Here is a 14,735-nt window from a genome sequence, read left to right as displayed (position 1 = left end):
ACAATCATTTCTCCATCAAGATTAACAACATGTATTTCCCATATTAAAAATACATCAAAGTATTTGGGTTTATTTCTGAAAACTTATTTTAAAAATCTATACCTGACAGGTTAACGAAATATAAAAATCAACATTTAATATTAAGAAAGGAAAATACTGCTAGCCAAATTCTTCTTCTTATAGGAAAATTTTTCTATTTTTCATTAATTAGAATTAGATATCTCAAAAACAGTGTTCTAGGATTTGTTTTGGCATATTTAAATGTATAATTATCTATAAATATGTAACTTCTATGTAATTTACCTATTACATAGGTGATATATTCTCTGATGCCTATTTTTTTGGATTCTAATGAAGATATAATGTGATTCATGTGTGTAGTCACTCTTTATATTTCATAAGAGGTAATGTTTCAGTTGAACCACTGAAATTGCCATTTTCTAGTTCAAAAAGAAATGAATATCAGTATTTTCATATGGTTCAATCAGATGATAACCCAAGTCGAGAAAGTTTTTTAAAGTACCTATTATTTACCTGAGAGAATGTGATAGAAGACATATTAACCTATTAACAGGAAACAATATACACCTTTCTATGTAAGTTAATTCTAATCAAAATTACTGCTTGCTTATGCTTTCTCTGAATAATGCCTTCCACAATCTCTAACCTATCAATAATCCCAATCTTCAAAGGTCCAAATTTTATATATTTTTAATTCTAGCCTATATAAATTGAGTTTCTGAATATTTTATTCCTTTATTCATTTATTGAGCATCTATGATATACCAAGTGCCATGTTAACAGCCATAGAGTACATATGAAGATTTCATAATATCTAACAATAAAGCCAGACCTGTAAACAACTAACTTTAATACCATGGAATACAATAATAGAAATATAAACAAATCATTGTCAGGTCAGAGAAAGCAGCAATGAACAATTTCTATGAGTATCATTGTCAGTTGGCATCTTTAGTATTATTCTTGCCAGTTGCATTCAGCAAAGGAAAAAATTCCATTTATAGTACTATATTTATTTCCATTTTTTCCTTAAATCTGCAGCTATCAGTTATCCACATGTATATACTATGTTTGTGTGTATAAACAAATATATGAAAGAGACTTTTTAAAAATTTCCTAAAATGACAAGGACAAACAGTTACAGTTATACATTTGAACTGGGAAGGGGCACAATAAATCAGCGCTGGTTTTGAAGACATCAGATATTCCAATTTTGTCTTTACTAACTTTTCTGATCACCTGTGGCATTTTCAGTTTAGAACAGTCAAGAGGAAATACTTCCTATCTGTTCAGTTAAGTAGTTTTGAACTCTTCGTGGAAAAAAAGTTTACCTTTTCCAGGTGAAACCAATATATTTTAATGCTTCTTCAGCTAAACAGTCAAGAACATAGCATACATGCTCTCCATAACCTGACTTTAATTTTGAAGGAGGAAAATCTGCAGTTCTCCCCTGAAATATAAAAGATAAATGGTATTATTTGTTATTTATATTTCAATGTCAAACTATTTTAAACAAAGCACTGCTGAATAAATTTATCACTTCTCTATTTTTCAAATATGATTTAACATAACTATAATTACATTGCTTCTTAAAAATCCACTCTTTAGTCTTTTTCTAATCCATTGATACATAAAAAAACTAAGAGAAAATGAAGATATTTTATTGTCAAAAGTATCAAATTAAAAGGCAATAACATCTCCTGACAGAATAAATCACTGGTATTGTTAGGGTTAAAACCAATAGAACTACTAGCTTGGTATCATATCATCAAACAACTGTATGAAGGACAGAGTGATTCATATCAAAAATTAATAACAGGTTGCCAAAAATGCTTATGGCCTATCCCCAGAAAAAGTAAGAAATTAAAAGTACAATTGATATTATGGTCTATTAAATCAAAGTTCTCTTTCAAAATATAGTGTTTCGGCTTTCTAGTTTTTTTAAATCATTTTTTTAGAGGAGAACTAAGTAGCCATAAATTTACCTCTGTGACATATCAAGATTAAGAAAAATATTACTTTGGGCGATCAATAGAGTTACACTGAATATTTTTAGAAGTGGAGCTAATGTTATAATATCAATCATTCTGATATAACATTACATATGTATGTACGTATATGTGTAAATATGTGTGTGTATATAGTTATTTACAGAGAATTCATTAAAAAGGCTAGAATTACTTTGTTGAAATTACCAATTTTAAAATTCATAACATGAGAGCATGCAGAAAGTAGAGTTGTTTACACTTACAAATGATCGAAGCTCAGATAATATGTTAGATATTGTAGCATTAGGGTCATCATATTCCTGAGGCTGCTCAAAGGGACGTCCTGCCTTGTTAATCAACCAAGCAGCGAGAGTGCAAAACATGTAGAACTGTTCACCAGGGTTGGTAGGCAGTGCAAAATAGTGTCTGTGTCAAAATAAGAGGGGAGGGTAGAATATGAAATATTGCAAAGTCTATAGTCCAAGATTGCCAAAAGACCTTTTTTTCAAATGGCTTTAAAATCAAAAGACATTGATAATTTACTCTTTGAAGTTTCTATGAAGCCACAGAACTTACATTAAAGTTTTTAATCAACAAGATTAGGACAAGAACTGCTGTACAAAAAATATTAGATCAAAGACCTTACAACCAGAAAATGCAGGGCATGTTAAAAAACTGAGCACATAGAACCTTTGCCAAAATATGTGTCAGGAATAATTAATAAGAGTATTTCCTAAAAATGGCAATTTGGAATTAAGAAAATCTCAGAGTTAAAAAAAAGACCTTAATAATTATTCATTATGCGTTTTTACATTTCTTATATCATTGGCATCTTCATTGATTCTAATCTATCAGCTAGGTTAAAGGTTTGTTCTCATCTTGACTGCATATTTGATCAACTGAGGAGTTCGTCATACTATTGCTACTGGATCAAACATTTTTTCCCTCATGAATTAAATCAGGACGTCTAGGAGTGAAGTCCCAATATGGGTGTGTTTCAAAAGCTTCACGTTTATTGACTTTTACTAAATCCCCTAGCCTACTAAAAACAGTCCTATGTGGATCAATATGATTTATACCTAAATATGTTAGGAATAAAATTTGCTAGCAACAACATTCAAGTCAGTTTGATTAAAGACCTTATTTTGCTTTTTTACATGTAGCTATTACTATTATGTTTACAATTATATTTATAGCTATTTTTCATAAGAATCATCAGTCTGCTCGTGTTTCCCAATTTTTTTTCCCTGCAGGATAAATGTTAATGTCCTGATAGATAACAGAAAGCTGGGAAGTAAAAAAGGTTTACAACCTGTTCGAAGCACCTACTTATAATAATTCATCTTTTCCTTATTGGCTGATAACTCCACAACAGAAGAATGGATACTGACAAATTCTGTAGACCTAGGATAGATTCTCAAACTTTAGCATGTATCAGAATCACCTGGAAGACTTGTTAATACACAGACTTCTAGGTCTCACCCCTAGAATTTCAGATTCAGTAGTCCCAGGAAGGGGCTTATGGGATTACAGCTTTAATAAATTCCCAGGTGAGGCTGATTCTGCTGACCTGATGACCACACTCTGAGAATCATTAAAATAAGATATCTCTATGCAAATCCATGATTCAAAATATCTTGCTGAATTCCCGAGGAAATAGTACAGAGGTTTTATCAACAGAACCTTAAGGCCACTTTCTTTTAGTTTGAAAAATATACTTGGGAAAAAAATGCATTTTTATTAACACACAAAATGTTGTTTATATTATCCTGATCAATTCATTTAAGTAATAACTCCCAATCCTACAATTTCTATCATGGATCAAACAACACTACTTTTTCCTCTAACTTTTCTATTATGGACTGATTTAGCAATATGGACAGTTTACATAAAACCTATGTATCTTATAATTCAAGGAATTGGAAGAGAGCAGGGAATGAGATCAAAACTGCTGAAGGAAATTATTTGAGCCTAGCTGTAGCCATTAAGAGAAAGAACTAGAGTCTTAATCTAAATTGTCTCTTACACAATAAACAAATATGTATTAATGTGAAGGAAAAGGTATAAAACTTAGCTACATTGATTGAAGGAGAAAGTGTGAGCTGCCTATTACCCTCAGCAACTAATGGCACTGGCTTTGGGATATGATGAATTTTTCCCCACCCGAAGGGCAGAACTATAGGTTCTGATAGAGACAATTCCAATAGCTGTCATTTCATTGCCTATTCCACTTCTCAGGTTCTGAGAGTACTGTTACTGAAAATGCAGAAGTTCTTTAAACGATAGCAATTAGTCAAGTTTACTAATTGCATTGAAAACAGATCTACCAGCTGTAAGAACAGGTACTTGCAGAGGAAAACAAAAACTAGAGATAGATCTAAAATAATAACAGCATTAATCTTTGGGGATAAGATTATGGGTAATTTTAGTATTTTTCTACATTTTCTTGTGTTTTCCTGAGTTCTCTACAATAAGTACTTTTATAATCGGAAAAAGTGTGATTTTTGGAGGTGCGTGCTTTAAAGACTAGACAAGCTGTCTTCCGGTTCTTTCTGCTGTTCTAAAACTTTACACTCTCTACTAAAGTACCAAGTCTAAACTCCGTAAGCACCACGGCCCTCCTCCGTCGCCAAGTTTGGGGTGAAGTGCCCTTTCCTGGCTAGGAAGATGGAGGCCAGTGCTTGCTAACCCGCGCTCGGCATTCCCCCAGAAAGCCAGAGGAAGGCATTTTCTCAGAGCCCAGCCGGTACCCAGGCGTCGGGGACGAGGGCACCCACCTGGACGGAGGCTTCAGGTTGTTCTTCCGGAGGAGTTCCTCCTCATAGTGGAGCAGCTTCAGTTTCTCCACCAGGTCCTCCATCACCACGAACATGTGGTAGGCCGCGCCGGGCCCCCGCTCCACGACCACCTCCCCCGCCCCTTCGCCGCGGGACCGAGATACCCCATCCTCCAAACCCGACGGCGTGACCACGGCCGCGGCGGCCGCCATCGCAAAACACACAAAAACAGCTCAGAGGGGGCTCCAGCCCACAGAGCTCGGTGGACGGCGCTGCAGCAGCCAGGGCCGCCGCGACCGGTTACCAAGCGACCGCCGGGCAACCCGTCACCAGGGCAACTGGACTCCGCCTCCTTCCCGCCTGATCTCTTCTGAATTCTCTCCAACCAGGGCGGATTTTCTGCGTCACGTCACGTAGAACCCGCCCCTTCCTTTGCCTCTTAGGAGGGACGTGGCTGGGACGCAGCCCCGCCCCTCCTTGGGCGTGACGTCCAGCAACCCACGTCCGGCCGCGCCTCCTCCCCTTGCTGCTTAAAGGCAGAGGACGTCCGTGAGCGTTTCTGCTATGCTTTCCACCTGTCCTTTCACTGGCTGGAGGCGGGTTGAACCTGGTGGTTACCAAACGCCCCAGAGCGGTCGGCGGGTAGCAGTTTAAAAGATTAAAGAAAAAGGAAGACGGGCAGTGTTGAAGGCTATGCTAGCTAGCCCACTAATTTCTTTTTTATTTTTCTTCTCAAAATGGAAAGTTTTCCCAGTTGTAAAGCTAGTTGGTATCCTGAAGTTTCCCTTTACATCAGCAACTTTCCAACGGGAGGTTTCTTTCCTTTTTTTCTTAAACTTAGTCTTTCATTAGGGAATGCTGTATTTGATCTAACAGTCTATTATTATAAGACCGTTAGAGTTATTCTTTGCTATTATAACAACATTAGGAAAGGGATTGTTGATTGGGGGAGGGGGAAGGAATGGCAGAGGATGAGCTAAAAAGGATGCACTGGGAAGGATTTGTTTTATATCAGAAACGGGAATTCTAAACTCACATCCTTCTCCTAATCTGTTTTAAGCCCATTACATGTATAAAGTTTGGGGGTTCCTTGTAAAAATCAAAATAAAGGAGGTAATCATAAAAAGAATTTATTTTTCTGCTCTATAGCTCTAAGTGTGGTTACGGACTACTGTACTCTGCAACTATTGACTTAGAAAATGCAAGAAAGGGGACATAACTGACAGCTTTCCACTTCTCTGAAGTCTTGTGTATCAAGTTTTCCTAACTGCTACATAAAAATGAGGTAAGTGGCAGATGCATGGAAGTTTTCTGGGAGTAGAAAACTTATGGCAAGAGGTTGAACATGCGTTTGTGTTTATAATGTGATTTTTGAGGGCTCTGTGATTTCATATTTGCTACTAGAGAATATAGAAGTCACATTTTTGACATAACTGAAGTTTGAAATTTATCTGTAATTTTTTGTTTTTGTTAGAATGGGCTGAAGAGCACTTTTCATTTTACTATCATTCTAGACATAGCTTGTTTCTGATACTAATAAAGGTATCAAAATGAAAAATCAGAAAAGCAAATACTTTTTATTTACCAAAGAAAGGAAATACATAAAATAACTATTTTATATAAAAAAACCACCCAACTATTTTATACAGAAGGCCACTGAGAATTGAAAAAATTACAGTTTGCCCACTCCAAGTCATTAACCAGCTGTTTTTAATAAAGGTGAGTGGAAAAATGGATTTGACTCTACTCCCCGTCAAATCGGTCTTTTTCTTCTCATTGTTAGAACAGTGTTTCTCCCCCATAGATCCCCACCCCAACCACCACATGTGTGGGTGGGGGATATTGTGGTATGCCTGTATAACTTGCAGAGTAAAAATACCTGTATAGCTTTTTATGATTGAAAAAAATTAAAGCTCAGATACATGCTTTGGGTGCTTGGTTAATCAACAAGCAACATGTGACTTTTTAAATGACTCTCGAAAAGGTGTTAGATTTTACAGGTCAATTGGTTACACCCAGGGAGAGAGATGTTCACTCAAGGCATGCTGCCTACATTCTGACATTTTCAGAAACTTATATATAGCACTCGGGATAAAATAGTCACACATTGTTTTTTTGGCTGACGAGAGACCCTCCAACACCATACATACTTTAGGGGAGGAGAAAACACCTCTCCCAGAACCTAGCCATTTCCTCCCCAGCTACAATGATACAGCCTGTCTTGAAGCAGTATGTAGAATTATTTTGCACCTTAATTGTTGTGAAGAAGGAAAAAGACTAAAATATAGTGTCCCCCAGTAACTGTAGCACAGAAAGAATGAAACAAAAGGGAAAGCCAACTGTTCAACACTGCTTTTGCCACAGAAAGACGGGAGAGAACACTAAAATATCATTTCATTTTTATAAGGCCCCAGGGATTATTTTTACTGAATCTTTCTTTACCCACAGTAGTTGATAACACTTTAAGAGATTCTTTTCCAGATGGAAGTAGATTTCTGCACATGTATGAGAACGCATACTCAAATCCTCTCCCAGCTGTCTGACCCACTTGGAAGCTTTCAGGTAATGGTGTTAGTATTTTTGCACTATCTCATTCATTGACTAATGAGTGAAGTTGGGGCTTGAAGAGAATGGAATGTTAAGGCACGTTCATACTTCCTTTCAAGAATCTTAGAGATTTATCCCTGGCTCTTTGTTGACCACAATTATAATTGGGCTTCTGACTTCGACTTTTATCTCTTGCAGACTATTTGTGAAATAATTGGAAGTAATTTTTAAGGCCCTTAAGATCTGTGACTGAGCTAATCTCTGAAAACTGAACAGCATCCCAGTCAAAGGTGGTTTAAGCTAAATGGATTTCCCTGAAAGATACTGACCAAGGCTTGAGGTGAACAGGAGGCCGGTTCACAGATGGAAGAAGGCTTTCCAGCTGCATCTCAAAATAAAAGAACAAGGCCTCCAAAAAGACAAAGCAGGCTTAAAAAAACAAAGCTATTTTTTGTTATAAATGGCTTAGGACCACCCATTAGGTATGATTAAAACTTAGAAAACCACTAATTGACAAAACTTCCTTAATAGAAAGCATTTGCAAAAATTCTAGAAAGAAAAAAGCCATATTTAAATATGAAACATTAGTGGCAATGCCTTTTAAAACCAAAAACAAGGTGAAGACAGCCACTCTTCAAAGCTGGACTAGAGCAGAGCCAATACTGAGACAAAAAATTGGAAGTATTGCAGAAGAAACTGTTGCAGGTGATAAGATTAAGTAAAAAACACAAGAGAATCTGTAGACAAGCTCTTAAGACAGTGCAGCAAGTGTGCTGTATATGAGATCCAAACTGAAGAAAAGTTACTGGAGAAACAAACTTCAAAAACAAATCATATATAGCACCCAGGAATAAGTCTATCATTAAATTTTACTCAAAGTCATGGAAAAATCCAAATAGGGATACAATGTTCATGAATGAGAAAAATTAGTTACCTTTATCCAATCTATAACTTCAGTGCAATTTCAACAAAAATTCTAAGAGGACTGATATTGAAATGCATACATAAGCATGAGGCAGGAATCATGGTGTCAGATCGTAAATTTCCTGATAAAAGTATAACTTAAATGACATCACAGGAATAAATAGAAAATAGAGAGTCCAGAAACAAATGAAAATTTAATGAAAATGACAAAGTTGGTATTACCAATAGAAGAGAAAGATGAACTATTCAATAAGTGCCATTGAAGCTATGGGTTATCCATGTGGAAACCAAATTACATCTCTGAATTCTAACATAAATTCCAGATGAATTGGAAATGTAAATGTAAAATACTTGTAGGATGTTTAGAAGGAAACGAAATAGAGTATCTTGAACTTCAATGTAGGGAAGGATTTCTTGAAGGAAATGAACAAATTTTAAAGAAAAATTCATGAAAATTTAAGAACTTAGACACAAAAGAAGAATCTATAAAAAGTAAAAAAGATATTTGTAACCCATATCATGTTGATGGATTAGTTTCCAGGATACACAGAAAGGTTATTGCAAGGCCTCTGTGCCATGTTGGAGGATTTTAAATGTGTTCTAGGTGAGGATTTCTTGGCCTTAGCATTCTTGACATTTTAGGCTGCATAATTCTTTATTGTTAGGGGTGGTTCTTTGCATTGTAGGGTATTTAACAGCACTCCTCTACCCAGTAGATGGCCCATCCATAGTTTTAACAACCCAAAATGTCTCCTGACATTGCCAGCTGGCCACGGGGAAACATTATCATCTCTGGTTGAGAATCAATGTTCTAGATGCATGGGTTGAAATAGCAAATGCCTTTATAAGGACCAGGAATGTAAAGATAAATGAGTGACTGAGTGATGTGAGTGTGGGGGATATTTGGGGAGGGTCTATTGTGAACTAGAAAATTCATGCCTCATCTCAAGGAGGGGATATTTTTTCTATGCAGGAATTCGGCCCAATTTTGCTGTGTTATGACTTTGCAAGGATCTGAACCTGGATTTGGATGTCAATGTGAAATCCTAATGTTCTTGAGGATGACCTTTCTACCCAGAAAATATTGTTTTAGAGACTACTTTAGTTGTTAAAGATATTTGATTTATTAATACATTGCAGTTCAAAATTGAGAGGCCTTTTTCTTTTCATATTCAAATCTTATTCAATTTGTAAATGTCGTAAATTTGTTACAGTCAGGTTTAAGGGGGGTGGGATTTATAAGTTAAATTCCTAAGTAGGTTTTAAATTGTTTGTAAATTTATTATATTTGTTTTAATATTGTCTGACAAACCATTCTAGATAATGTTAAATCTCCTGAATCTAAAAAAATAAAATAAAAATAAAAAAGGTCAGAGGAGAGAAGTTCTATTAAGTATTTTCAGTATTGTTTATAAATGTAGATTTCAATGTAAAACCAAATGTCTAAATCAATTACTCAATTACATATTATAAACTGGAATCATATGTCAGTCTGTTTCTCTAATAGGCTACATTTTCAAACATTGGATACATAAGTAGCAAATATGCACACATTATTCTTTACCATAATTATTACTACTGTGGATTTGACTTTAATCATTACTGAACTTAATGTTGCAGTTTTTCAGGATTAAAATAATACCCACCTGGGATTATTCATCATCCCAACCTAAACCTGTGATGTTTCCCATGCAACGTGCCAAGAGATTCCTGGGCCAGTTATAGAAGAAATTCTTGGCCAAAACACCAGTGGGACACACTAAGTCCTAACTTGCTATAACAAACTCTCTTACTTAGGAAGGAAAGTGGTTTTATAACCCATTCTGTGGGGTTTACTTCATTTTCTAGTTCTTCTCTACTAATGGAAGTCTTCTAACTCTACTAAGATTACAGGTAACTGCTTTAGCTAACTTTGGCTCTCATAGTAGACATATGCCATCTAATTATATTATACATATTTCAGGCTTTGTTTTGCTCCATGATCTCAATTTCTTGGGAGAGAAGCAAAGTACATGTGTGAACTGAGTTCACTTTACTGTCTCTTGTAAGTGGTTGGGGATGGTTATTGAAGGGTTTCAGGTAGAGGTGTGCGTGCTGGGGAAGGAGAGTTGAAGATTAATAAATTTGCATCTTAGAGTGTTCTGGTAATATTGTAGAGAAAGGACTATAGGAAGATGAAAATTGATTCAGAAGGCAGTTTGAATAGTCAGGTGAAATATGGTCCTGAACTGGGATGGTGGCAATTGAAATGTGAAAGAAAGTAATAGATGTTAGGAAAGAGATTCAACAGAACTTATTGACGGGCATCATGAGATGTTCTCTGGGGCATCAATGGCATCACAGAGATGCCCCACTTTGGAGCAAGAAAGCTGGCCTTTATACTTCACGTCATTGGATTATTGGTTGTGGCCTGTCTCAGGCTTCTTTGGGTGAAGTGGCTTCTGTTGGCCAAGGGTAATATTCTGGAGATGGATGCAATTGTGAACACTGGGCGGCCACATTAACAACTGGGGAATGGGTGCATCAGCCTGGTAAAAAGGGATCCAGGTAGGCACCGACAGATTTTACTATAATAGTTAACATTAAAGTGCAATACTTGAATTTATGTGGCATGTGTACTGAAGCAGTGAAACTGGTCTTAAACTAAGCTGAATTTCAAAAAAAAAAAAAAAAGGCTGGTAAAGATATAAACCATTGATCAATTATAGCATAAAGTATCAGATGGGGAAACAGCAGATAAGTAACTGCAAATATTAAAACATTCTTGATAGGAGTTCTGTTCCATCATGTATGTTGGTAACACTGATTTGATACATATCAGGTACTAACAAGAAGTATTGATCTTATTTGTCAGTTTTGAAGATTAAATAGAAATAGATTTATTCTTTAAAGGCTAGATTAAGAAGATTCAATTTATTTTACAGTCTGAGATGACATTTTTTTTTTTCCCTAGAGAAAATTAAATTCAAGACTAAATGTAAACGATAAATGCCGTAAGAAAAGGCTTATTATTAACGGGTCTTCCTAGAACCTAGTAAAAGCAAAATCTGCTAGATGCTACTCTTTCAGGGTACAGCTCTGCATCTCAGTGCAAAATATGCCAGACTTTCTGATGGCTTGTTTCCCAAATGGTTTTTGGCACCTTGTCTTGAGGCTTTGGAACCTGTTTCCCAAACCATTTCATTACATGGTAATAAAACATTAAATCCAAATGCCTTATTTTTATTCCTAGCTATTTAGTGAAGATGATTTCATGCTCCATAGCTACATCTTTTTCTTCACAAATAGAGCAAGAAATCCATTCTGCCTTTGCATCTAGTGAGATTTTGACAGAGCTGTTTTCTTTTTGAAGGTGTGAATGTGAAAGCCCAAACTAATAGATCCAGAGATTAGTGTTTTGCTTTTGACAACCACATAGAGTATCTTCTAGGTTTTTTTGTGCAGCAAATATTTGAGTACACATAATGTGTTAGGCACTTTGCTTGGGCATGGCGATACAAAGACTTACCAGCTTGGTGTCTGTGCTCAAACATCTCATACTCTAATGCAGGATACACGTGTAAACTTGTCAAATACAAACTAGGATATAAAAAAGCAGAGTATGTTTTGGAAGAAGGCTCTCCAGACTTCTTGTATCCTATCCCTCTGCAAGACAGAGTTGGTTGTGCCTCCTCTGTTCCCCCATAGACTATGTTGTTTTCTTTCTCTCAAGTCCCATTTTTCAAATAGGCTCTGAAAAGTTGGGAAGAATTAGTCATGGGAAATTAGTAGGAGAACCAATATAATTGAGATAGCTCTCTTGCCTGGAGAGCTAAGCTTCAGAGCAAAGGTGATGGCTCCTCTCCTTTGTGTCTAATGTGGGGGCCGATGCTTTTGCTTAAGTGTTCAGGGACATGAGTTAACTTTTTTCCTAGGAACTTTAGCAAGGGGTCTGCTATATATAGTTATTTCCAGAATCTGGAGAAGGTATGCACCTCTGGCCATCCACTAAGAATTCAAATTAGAATGAGTTTAAGTTCATTCAAAAGAACTCACCCCAAAAGTAGCCCTAAATCAAGAGCAGAAACTAAAAACTTTATGACTTTCTAACAACTTATTGTGTCTGATCTACATGCCCAGTATACACTTAAATATATGTATATAGCTGCAGAGTTCAGAGAAATACTCAAACTCTGTGTAAAACTTTTTTTTCCTTCTCCCCAGTACCCTAAGGCAGAGTGTGGATTTGTCACTGTAACATTGTGAGGAAAAGTAGACAGTCGATGGCACATAGACTGTGTGGTTATCTAAACCCCCAGGAAGAAGGTAAGATCTTCCCCACTTTTCCCCCAGAGAATAGGAATTAATGGTATTCCTTTCACTCGATAGTGCTGTGAAAAAAACAGCAGACTAAACAGATACCAGCTCATTCTTTCCTTATTAATGTGAAATGTTTATACTTATTTGGTTCATTTCCAGACTTCAAACTTTGAGCAGATTTCTCTTTGCTTATGCTCATGCCTGTAAAACTGTTTTTGTTTGCATGGCTTTAAAATAAGATTTACTCTCTAATAGAACAACCCACTTCTAATTCTCTCAGTCTTCTCGATTATCATGTTTGTTCTTTCAGATTAACTCTAAATTTATTTAATGTTAAAATATGTACTCGTAGAATACATTTTATAATATTGAGTTTACCATCCAGCAACATATCATATACTTGACACTCTTGTGGGGTTAAAAAGATCTCTGAAAAACTGTTTTATTCTTGATTTTCAATCTGACAGTCAATTTTAAAACAAATTTTTGCTATTTTTCTTATGCTGGTAATTTAGCACTGTTGAATATGAAAACTTCATAGTTTTACTTTTTGAAGGTAAGGACAGATTATTATACTGCAAAAGATTTGACTCTTTTAGGCTTCTTGGAGGAAGAATAATATTTTTTTGTAAGTAAAATTAGAAATGCTCAAGAATCTTGCTCTTTCAAAGGAAGCACAAAGTCTTTTTATTAAATAAAAAAACAATCTTTATTCTTTCTTGAAGTACAAGAATGGCTTCCTTATAGCTTCTCCTGCAGATCTGGTCCTCTTTCATACTTTTGTCTGTATTGTTCCCAGAGTAATCTTTCTAAAATGCAAATATGGACACGTCACGGGCCTACCTGACACCAATACATGGATCTTCCATTTGGGAAAAAAAATCAGATGTTTTAATCCCACTATATAAGCCTCCAGAGAAGGTCCAGGTTTTGTGAGAACTGAAACTTATGCAATGGGGGTGGGGTCCTTTTAAATAAAAATAAATATAAAAATTTGAATTCAAAATCAGCTACAGGGCCTTTGAAGGGACAATGCCAGTGAGGCTCCCTTGAGAATACATTTCACTAATTTCCTGGTATGTGTGCCTCTACTAAGGGAGTTGTTTTATCATTGCAAATGAGATGAGATTCCTGAGTCAGTAAATAATGACCAAGATAAAGTATCCAATCAGATGAAGTTGAAAAAGCTTTTTCTTCTACTCTTCTTGATTCTCTGGCTGGCGCCCTTCAAGTTAGATTGACAAAAGACATTAACAAGAGAAAAACAGTTTATTAACAGGTACAGTGAAATTATATGCGGGGGAAACTCAGTGATGACTAGAAACTCAAAGAGGTCGTTAGAACTTGAGCTTATACAGAATAGTAGAATAGTATTTTAACAAAGAACAATAGATACGTAGAGAAGTTACAAGACAAATGAAAAGGGTTTTAGGTTTCTATGGTAAATATATGGGAGAAAATAATGGAAAATAAGGGTTGTTTTGGTAAGGCATTTTATATAGTTTCCCCTCAGTGCTGTCTTTGGGCTGGTAAGAGTCTCTGGTAATTAAGAGTCAATGTTTATTTTTAGACAAATGTGGGCGAGTGCAGAGATATTTTGGGGTGTTTGCTATTTTTCAGTTGTCTTCAACTCAAATAATCCGTATGCCAGAGTGGCATATTTTGGTTTGTCATATTGCGATCCCCTGTAGCATAGAGATCTCTGACTAGAACTCAAAGTCAGCTGGCTAAATATGGCCAGGATGGTTCTTCCTAACATGAGACAGACATGCTGAGCCCTTTTTATAGTCATTCTAATAAGGAGAATGTTATGCCCATAGTTTTCAGACTAGATTGGTTTCAAATAGGTTCAAGTTTGACCCTTAAATTACTAAATTAAAGTTAGTTTAATTACTTCTCTGTGATTTGAGATTTCAACTCTACCCAGTAGTAACTAAGTTTCTTCACTAATCTTTACCTACCTGGCTGAAATATCTATTTAACAGTCTTCCTATCTGGCCGAACCACAATTCTTAATGACACTTTAATAGTGGCTGACTGTATTCTGTGTCTTGTACCTTTGGCTTTGTAGTCAACACCACCAAAGTCATGCTAATGACACCTGTGATTAACTCTTCCTCACACCAGACAGTGGTTCTGGTTTCTCCTCAGTTGACATTGGAAAGCGTTGGAATGACAA

General features: G+C 36.0%; 2 protein-coding genes across 4 annotated transcripts in view; one reads left to right on the top strand and one right to left on the bottom strand.

The window, feature by feature from the left end:
* The window catches only part of IFT57 (intraflagellar transport 57), a 50,931-nt gene extending 45,674 nt beyond the window's left edge, over window positions 1-5,257 (bottom strand). Inside the window, exons 1-3 of the mRNA XM_011384609.2 lie at window positions 4,787-5,257; window positions 2,273-2,435; window positions 1,353-1,471 (exon numbers count right to left, since the gene is read on the bottom strand). Of these exons, the coding sequence (XP_011382911.1) occupies window positions 1,353-1,471; window positions 2,273-2,435; window positions 4,787-4,998 (494 nt within the window). The 5' untranslated portion in view covers window positions 4,999-5,257. The remainder of the gene's footprint in view (window positions 1-1,352; window positions 1,472-2,272; window positions 2,436-4,786) is intronic.
* Window positions 5,258-5,302: 45 nt separating this feature from the next.
* HHLA2 (HERV-H LTR-associating 2) overlaps window positions 5,303-14,735 on the top strand; it is a 115,990-nt gene continuing 106,557 nt past the window's right edge. For all 3 annotated transcript variants that reach the window (XM_011384304.2, XM_023527140.1, XM_023527129.1), the window contains exons 1-4: window positions 5,303-5,599; window positions 5,936-6,071; window positions 7,268-7,348; window positions 12,461-12,562. The gene's annotated coding sequence lies outside the window, so the exon portion shown is untranslated. The remainder of the gene's footprint in view (window positions 5,600-5,935; window positions 6,072-7,267; window positions 7,349-12,460; window positions 12,563-14,735) is intronic.

This window comes from Pteropus vampyrus, unplaced genomic scaffold (genome assembly GCF_000151845.1).
Source record: "Pteropus vampyrus isolate Shadow unplaced genomic scaffold, Pvam_2.0 Scaffold1, whole genome shotgun sequence".
In the NCBI taxonomy this organism is placed as follows: domain Eukaryota; kingdom Metazoa; phylum Chordata; class Mammalia; order Chiroptera; family Pteropodidae; genus Pteropus; species Pteropus vampyrus.
Note: the sequence above shows the minus strand (reverse complement) of the source record. Positions and strands in the feature narration are given on the sequence as shown.